Source organism: Ascaphus truei, chromosome 14 (assembly GCF_040206685.1).
Source record: "Ascaphus truei isolate aAscTru1 chromosome 14, aAscTru1.hap1, whole genome shotgun sequence".
In the NCBI taxonomy this organism is placed as follows: Eukaryota; Metazoa; Chordata; class Amphibia; order Anura; family Ascaphidae; genus Ascaphus; species Ascaphus truei.
The window spans coordinates 35,879,722-35,889,116 of record NC_134496.1 but is presented as its reverse complement, the minus strand read 5'-3'; the positions used below and the strand labels follow the sequence as shown (position 1 = coordinate 35,889,116).

General features: G+C 40.6%; 1 protein-coding gene across 2 annotated transcripts in view; it reads right to left on the bottom strand.

Moving 5' to 3' along the window:
- Positions 1-1,462: 1,462 nt before the first annotated feature.
- Positions 1,463-9,395, bottom strand: part of TSC22D2 (TSC22 domain family member 2) — a 46,902-nt gene continuing 38,969 nt past the window's right edge. For both annotated transcript variants that reach the window (XM_075570431.1, XM_075570433.1), the window contains one exon: positions 1,463-9,241. In XM_075570431.1, coding sequence (XP_075426546.1) covers positions 8,978-9,241 — 264 coding nt within the window. In that variant the 3' untranslated portion in view covers positions 1,463-8,977. The remainder of the gene's footprint in view (positions 9,242-9,395) is intronic.

Below are 9,395 nucleotides of genomic sequence, written 5' to 3'. Positions count from 1 at the left end.
GCTTCCACCGAGGCAAGGGATTCTGGGGAATGACATGCAAATGAGCAGTGTCACCCTTTGCTTCAAATTAATTTTGACATGGACCCCTATAGACTGGAAGATTTCCTGACATTGGAACCGGAGATTTAGCGTGTCTAACTTCTCCTAACTCTGCCACATCTCTCCATTCTAGTTACTTGTTTGATATGTAGTGATGTAGGGGGTGTGTATAAACCCAATTTAGCTTCTCAGAGGTGCAGGAGTGTGTGAAAAAAATGTCATAAAAAAATAATTAAATACAAAGAAACTTTGTCAAGATCCTTTTAAGGGGCAGAACTGCTACATTAAAAACACTCACATTTGCGTCTCAGCCTACATTGTTTCTATGCGCAGCGGCAGTACTGTTGCTTGGGGAAGTTCACCTTGTAATTTGGAGTGATTTTCCTATCTAAAGAATGAGATATGTGCTACTACCACCACAGGGTTGAAATCCTACAAACGTCTGGTTCTCCACACAGAGGGTATAAAGGAATAATGTCCAATTCTATGGGTAAGTTGAGGCACATACAGATCTTTGTATCCAGAGTGAGCATTAGTGGCAGTCTAGAACAAAAAAAACATAGGTTTTTGTGCACAGGATCAACACCCTAATCGCCAAACATTACTATTTCATGATGGTATAGTGCAGGGGTCGGTAGAAATAAGAGTTCTTGAAAGTTGACACTTGTATCTAGATCAGGGTTGGGCAACTACAGTCCTCAAGGGCCACCTACAGTTCAGTGGTTACAGATATCCCTGCTTCAGCACACTGATTGAGCCACCTGTGCTGAAGCAGGGATATTCTGAAAACCTGACCTGTTGGTGGCCCTTGAGGACTGGAATTGGCTACCCCTGGTATAGTGAGTGTATTGCTGTAGCACAGATTACAACTCTAACAAAGTTCCTTTTGCAGGAGAGGCCTGTACGGCTTGACTACCCACATACAGTAGGTGCTCCTAAAGTCTTTTGTTGGAGATCACCTGACGCAAAGACAAGGTTAGCACACACTTCTATTTTGTGGCAAACTCTTTTCCTCCACTGCATGCTCCGTTGTGAGATTGTTGTGGAACCATTTTAATTTTACTTCAAAGGGAAAAAGAATTGCAATTGTATTTATCAAGCTGCAATCAAACTAGCGCTGAAATCGCTGTGGCTTTCTTCCCTCTGTCCGATACATATTCCCACCAGCAGCGCAGTTGCCAAGATATCTGGGATTTGCTTTGACCGTCAGTGTTCGATAATAAACACAAGTGTAACAGACAGCATTTTTATGCTTTCACTTTATTGCATCTCCAATGCAACTTATTGTCACACTAAATACAATGTAATAAAGTTACAATTAATCATTCCAATTTAACATTTGTAGATTGTAACCTTTTTGGAGCAGGGACTATTGTACCAGCACATTATTACTTTATGTTGTATTGTTTTTTTCTTTCAAGCCCATAGTAGTACTAAGGTGCAAAATATATTGGCACCTTACAAGTCAAATATAATTATGATCATGTATTTTATTAGTGTTTGTGTGTTTTCTTAGCAGCACCAGTTGGAAAACCGACACATTATTCAGCACATTCATCGGTTACTGCAGGGGTGCTCAAGCCTCCTCCCCAAACAGGTCAGGCTTTCTGGATACCCCAGCTTCAGCACAGGTGGCTCAATCAGTCCCTGCTTCTGTACTGGTGGCTCATGTCTTTGACGGAGTATCTGATTGAGCCACCTGTGCTGAAGCTGGGGTATCCTGAAAACCTGCGTACAGGAGTAGAACACCCCTAGGTTACTTGAGTGTGGATGTGCTTAGGAAGTGAAGGAACTATATAGAATGTTAATAAACAGCAAAATTGGAGCTGATGATGTATAAAAATAAGGTTCTGCACCTTCTCTGATGCAGCTGTTTGACGTATTAGATTAACATGCACACAAAATAAATCTTCCCCAACCACACACAAAATACTAATAATTGAGGAATTATATCGCTAACTCCATATAGGAAATGCCAAGTTATCTGTTTGCACACATTACACAATTAACAGAGGTATCACATCTATTATTGTTGGATAATTCTAATTAATATTAATAATTGACCAAGTTATGTTATGATATATACAAACCGTTTAACGAGGAAGTACATAGCAAGGTACCAACATTTGCAACTGACACAAAGTTGTAGAAAACAGTTCAATCAAAATCAGACAGTGCAAAGCTACAAATCTTGGTGATTAAAGCAGCAAGCCCGACAGGATTGAAGCACGGGTTATCCGGAGCTGAGCCCTATTCATTTCAGCTCTAAGGACTCCCTGCTTCCCATGATCCAGACCTCCAAAGGGGGTAAAGTTTAAAGCTACGGGCCAATAGGAAGCCGGACCGGATTACGTCACTATTTCCTACTGGCCCGCAGGGTGCGGGAGTTTTAAAACGCCGTCATAACATGAACCCTGGTAGCCAAGTGGCTATCGGCACCCCCTACGGAGTCCGCGGAGCTGAAATTAATGGGGGGTCATCTCCAGAGACCCCCTGCTTCAATCTTGTGGGGGAAAAAAACAAATGCTGGAATTCCCACTTTAAATTAGCAATTCTGCCCACTTGACATCCCTTTTACTTTACAGAATGAGAACCAAGGGATCCTCAAAGTTGAACTGCAATATTTTCAGCTGTGCCACCCCCCCCCCCCCCCCCCCAATTCTTGATACTTACCAGTAACGGTATGGGTATTAATTATTGCCCATGTGACGCAGAAAATGCAAACCACCCTTTTGTTTTCCCTGGAGGGGATTGAACACCTTCAACGGACCAGAGGGTCTCCAATAGCGCAGTTCAGCTTTGGGGACCTCTGTTTTCCATCCAGTAAAACCAATTGGAGGCAGCGGGGGGGGGGGGGGGAGGGGTGATTAATGAAAAATGACTTTTAACATGGGTAAAAGGAGTAAGAATTTAACAATACACTGACAGCGACAGGGTAACAAGATGCAATAAACACTTCCTATATAAAATGTTTTCCCCTGAGCCTTGCAATATGGATATTGTGCGTAGAAATCAACGTGGCTCAAGCTGCTTATGGAGAAACACCACATTGGCGATGTCATCATATGGTTGTATCGACAAGTCCTTTCTGGTCCTCAATCAGTTTCTGCTTCCGAGATAACAGATTCCTAATGAATACCGCAATGTTCAACGTTACTGAACTCCACCTGTACCACAGGAAAATGATAAATGTCGTGTCTCACAGGTCACCTCACTGCAGACCATTTCACTTAATATTCACCTGGAGAACAAAATATGTACATAGATCTATTCAATGAAGATCAGATAAATATCGGATCATATATTAATGGAATATTTATTTTAATTCAAAGGTTACAATTTGGTGACGTATGGAAACACGCTTATGCAGGAGTCAGGGTTGGGAGAGGATTTGTAATGTAATGATAACTAAGTGGATGCAGAGTTGTAAATGCTTTGCTCCTAATGATCTTTTCTAATGGATTCAATACATCAATTCACTTCACCATTGTCCTGCATGCATTGTTTTTCAGTGGTCTACATGGGTTTGGGGGAAGAGAGTAGTTTATGGGCAGGCTCTAATGGCACTCTTCTGTTTTATATATGAACAGCAATTCAGGTTTAGCATAGAAAATTGATAATTATTTATATTTCAGGGACAATATTTAAGTAATTATTGGTGAGCACCTCCCTTGTATTATAATATATTGTTTCTATATAGATTTGAATTTATAATTGCGCTGTCTTATCTGTATCTATAAATATCCCAACAAACATTCAACCGTAATCTATAATTGTTGGTAAACCGGGACAGTTTTAAGAAGTAGGGGTATTTTCTATAATATAATATTTAACAATCATATTACCCACTTACCTGCTTTAAATAGATCAGGGGCCACCTACAGTTCAGCTTTTAAGGCTATCCCTGCCTCAGCACACGTGGCTCAATCAACAATTGAGCCACGTGTGCTGAAGCAGGGATATCCTTTAAACCTGGCCTGTTGGTGGCTCTTGAGGATTGGAGTTGGCCGCCCCTCCGTGGAATAGATATTATGCAAGATTCCTTCCCTTAATCATGCATGGTTAATCCTTGTAAGGCCAGGACTACCTTTGCACAGGTACTATGTTAATGAACAGGGGACTAAATAAAGCTTCTGCAGATGCACAAAGGAGTGTGTGTTTTGCTTAAAATAACATTGCATGTTTGAACAGTGATCAGGTGGATAAATATATCGCGATTGATTATAGCACAACCAGTTGAACGGCAAAAGCAGGTACAGCATAGAAAGCTGATAACAAAACTGCACAATGTTTAACAAACTTATTGGGTCCGGTATTTTAGGCCCCTCACACAAATATCCCATGCAATTCCAAGTATAACAGCTCCCTTAGCACAAGCAACTGCATCAATGATGTTATTCTGAATGAATTTGCAAGTGACTGCATTTTCTTTTTTGGTACAACTAAATATTTTGTAACAGTTACTGTAAATAGAAATAACACTTGTGAGAACATTCATGTTTCAGACAAGTCTGCACCCCTGCTTCTTCCCCCCCCCCCACCCCCATTACCTCTTAGCATAGTGCTTCCACTGCAACCAGGGAGTCTGGGTAATGACATGCAAATGAGCCGTCACCATAAACCATCATGGTGAATAGCAGGTTGCAAACCTGTCGGCGACATGTGAATGTGCTCACAAGTGATATTTTCCATTCACTGTACAGTGGAGGGTTTGTCACAGTTATCCGCCGTGACGTATAGAATGTGTAGTAATTACTAGCATTAAGGATAGGAACCTGTAAGGAAACGACATTGTTTTCCAAGTATGCGTTCAGTAAGTGCAAAGAAACACTTGGTGACATGCAATGCAGCTTTTATGTGCATTGCAGAAACATTGAAAAGCTCAAGTCGTCTCAACAACTCAATACAATAAAAATGACAAATGTAAGTTTTTTTTGGGGGGGGGGGGGGGGGAGGGGAGGAAGCAGATGTAGTCGCCCAGAAGTCTAACCATCAATATTGAACTTTTTACTCTTTTACCAGTGAAACTTAAACATTTATAGATCGCCTACTGCCTGTAGACGATCATTCTGGCAGCTACTCTCATTGCGTTTTCCTTTTGGCTACACCAAACGACATTAATGGCACACCAAAAGCGAGGACCCTCTCTATACCCACTGCTACTACAACGTAGCGGAGTATTTTGAACACATCCTAGAGCCAAATATTTAAACAAAACAGCAATTTAATTTCATAAAATGTGTTAAAATAGATATCTTTACAATAATTTCTGACAAAGACTTGTGTTAGTATACACAAAATGATGCTCTCGCAAATGTATTTATGAAATGTACATTTGTATTTTTTTTTTTAAATTTAAATACTCCTTATACACTGCACTTAATCTGCATGTTGCATTTATTAAATACATTAAAATCTGCAATGTAACAAAACTTTTTTTCCGCATACGAAATTCATAACACCATTTTAAATGAACAAAAGATGGCTCACTTCATATTAGTTTTTTTTTGTTTTTTTGTTTTTTGTATTACGACTAGTGCACATCACACACTAGCTCTGCTCCACCGACACCAGCTCTTTGCTCTGTTTATTTGACGTAGTTCACAGATTACATATTACAATAAGAGTGCTGGATAAAAATATGAGGTACGAAAGTGGTTCAAAGATTATAGGTCATGCAGATCATGCTAAACAGCAAAAAAAATTAAAATAAAAAAAGTGTGAATGAGAAAAACACTAAATTAAAAATACAGAGAATGTGCATTACAAAGAAAAGGAAAAAAAAATTACACAGCTTTTGTTTCTTTGGTTACAAAGTAGGCTGAACAATTTCACAGTTTTTTTTGTTTTGTTTTTAAATCCCACCCTCAAAGAACGCACAGAAATGGTTTAAAAAGCGCCGGAATCGTGGCAATTTGTTTTTTCTCTCTTGCAGTCGGAAAGAAGAGAAATGAACAAAGTTTTCTTCATCAAAATAGCTAATCTATCATTTATTGTAGAATCACACGGGTGCCTTTCCTGGACAGGTGCATTATGGATTCATACTTACAACGCTTTACAAAAAATGTACATTGAAACGGGGTCTCAACTATTGTAAAATAAATACCAAAAGGTAAAACTGCTGTTAGTGTTCGATATATACGCCAGGATACTTTTGCTTAGTGATTGCCTAAACATTCACCTACTGAATGCAATCCCATCTATTTTTACTGATATATGCTCTAGAAAAAAAGAATATAAAGAAAAGTTTCTGTGACATTGTTCATACACATTATGAAAATAGCAGCCCTGTAATAAATAAAACACAAACATTAAATGAAACTAAGAGGCGGGTGGTAATTATAATTAAAGTATGGTGGCTCCGACTGTAAATACACATCAGGGGGGGACTCAACTCCAGTCCTTAAAGCCCCCTCTGCCAACAGGTCAGGTTTTCAGGATATGCTAGCTTCAGCACAGGTGGCTCAATCAGTCTCTGCTTCAGCATAGGTGGATCAATAAGAGGCTCAATCTTCAGCAGCCTCTGATTGAGTCACTTGACTGAAGCAGGGATATCCTGAAAACCTGACAGGGGGGGATTGAGGACAGAAGTTGAGCACCCCTAATTTACATAGTACTGACAACATGGCTCAGACTGTAATCCGTGGGGGACATTACCCTGGCAGAGCCAGCAAAGCGCTGTAAGACCCTTTGTGTTGTGCTAGTAATCGTGTGTTCACTATTTTAAGCAGCATTTTATGTTAAATAAAACCCCTTCGAAACAAAAAACGTGCTGTATTGCGTTTTGCAAAATATCTACATGCACTTCCTGACCAATCACAGCTTCTTCTAACTTACCCCGTTTGCCGTCAAAGGGAGCAGTCATACACAGCTTTTAACACCTTCATTGCCAGGCACAACTCCCTTTTCCGGTCAAAAAAAACTCACATTGACTTCCAAGGGGATTTTAGGCCCAAAATAGCCCAAATTGACGCTTTGGCGTATGAGAATATACCCCTTGGGGTTATCAGATTCATGGCAGTGAATAGATCACATCTAGAAACAACCATTTAACAGAATAGCAAAGGAAATACACGCATTTTACCTTCACGAATATACCTGGTTAAAGTACAGTTCCCCCTTCATTTCACCTACGTAAGCTCAATGTGGTGACTTCTAAAGCTGAACCACCACCATATTTCTCCCTCCAACTGTTTTTGAATGCATTTTTATTTGAAAAGGCCCAGGACCTAGAGTAGGGTGTTTACAAGGCCTCTGTCTGTTTATCCTCACATTCTCCACTCCACCAGACAAGACAGAGCTGTTTTCCATACGCCACAAAGGGCCTGATGTGAAAAATTGTGTTATCCTAATATTCTCAGAGGTCTAACACTGCCACAATGTCAGAGGAGTTTTAGCAGTCACATTTATTTAGATTTGTGGCTCATACTTCAGAAATAAAATATCATTTAAATAAATCATTGAGTAGGGAAGGAACTAGAAAGGTGCCAACTGACATCCTACTTACTGTAGAGTACTCTAAATAAATCTTTAAACAAAAAAATTAAATAATCATGCAGGGGGAACTGCCCCTTTAAAGAGACTACTAGGGGGTAGTTAGGGTTGTACGGTGACCGCTTACCCAAAATAATGACACATATGGGAGTTCTTTCCCACTGCAGTGGTTTCTGTTGCTTGTAGAGACAATCCAAGCGCTTAATTTTTTTTTTTTTTTTACACAGGATTGAAGGAGCTGAACCCCATTCATTTCAGCTCCGGGGATCCCCTGCTTTCGGAGATACTTACCCCTGTAGAGGTTGCCGGTAGCTGCTCCGGCTGGGCAGGTGGGGTCACATAATTGCCGCTTTTCAAAGCACCTACATCCTGCGGGCCAATAGGAAGCCGTGACATCATCCAGTGCGGCTTCCTATTGGCCCATGTCACGCACAGTTTTGAGAAGCAGAGAAATACCAGCACCCATGTTGGAGGCAAGTATCTCTGGCAGCAGGGGGTCCCCGCGGCTGAAATTAATGGGGTTCAGCTCTGGAGCCCCCACTTGAATCCTGTGTACATTTTTTTTAAAGAAATGTTTAAAAAAAAAAAAAAAAGTGCTTGGTTTGCTCCTGTAAGGCCCATATGTATTCTGCCTGGAGACTTGGAGGGCAGCAGAACTTTAAAAATATTATATTGGGGCTTGACTAAGTAGAAGCTTTAGATGTGCGAGAAGTAAAAAAAAAAAAAAATAATAAAAATCTGTATTACAGCATGTCCATTTTCTTTACATACACACCTGTAACACAGCTAAACAAATCTGCTTTTGGTTCGATAACCCGGTAATCATTTGTACGTTAATTAGTGATCTGCCATTACGTCACGGTGTAACGTAATCTAACTTATTACAAAGTCAGGAGAAACGCCAAAAACACTCTTATCCGAGCGTGGGTATTATCTGATAAGAGCACCTTGTTCTCCAAAACCTTATCTTTACCTGCCTTTATGATAATAAGCCACTTTTATTAGGCTATAAATTGACCGTGCAGCAACATTACTTGGTATATAGAGACACAACCTCATTTTCAAGAGGGTTTTCTCAAAACATAAAATGCTGCTTTAACCCTTGGAGCACCAGAGAGGGGGGCGAATGGAAAGCATCCCCTCTCTGGCGCTCCAGGGGTTAACCTCTTCAATGTAAGGGTTCCTGCATGTAACTTACAGACTTTAACCGCTCCCGTTAAAACCTCAATGCAATGGGCATCACCTCTCTGCCGCAGCGAGAAAGATCTGGGATAAACGATTGTCTAATACTGAAAAGGCCAACACACAACTGAAGCATGGCTACTTGCTTTCATCTTTTTTTTTTTTGTGTTTTTGCAGTGGAAAGAACAGCAGTGGCACACAAGGACAGATTGCTTTCAGTTTGCTGAACACGGCGAGAAAGCTTTTTTTTTTTTTTCTTTCTTTACGCTGAGGAGACATTCGGTTGCTGCGGAGAGTGTGCTGTCTGCGGAGCCGGGAGCGGAGCTGTAATCGCTGGAGGCTGTTGGCAAGTGCTGAGGCCCGGCTGGGCTGGGAGCTGAGACAGCTGATCGCTGTTGGAAAGGGATTTTAACAGTGCGTTCTCACGTTCAAGTGTAGAGTTTTTCTCTATTAATTCCTTTATTTGTTCCTTTAGGACTTCCACCTCCTCTCTTACCGCGTACATCAAATGGCTTTTCACCAGGTCCTACGTGCAAAAAGGGAGAAAAGCTTAAAAAGTTAGATGTGGAGTTTAAAAGTACAGTCATGGGCGACACACACACTTCATTTAAACGGCAGATAAGTATGATGGAATTGCTGATATATGGAACAATAATTAAGACCTACAACTGTATATTACA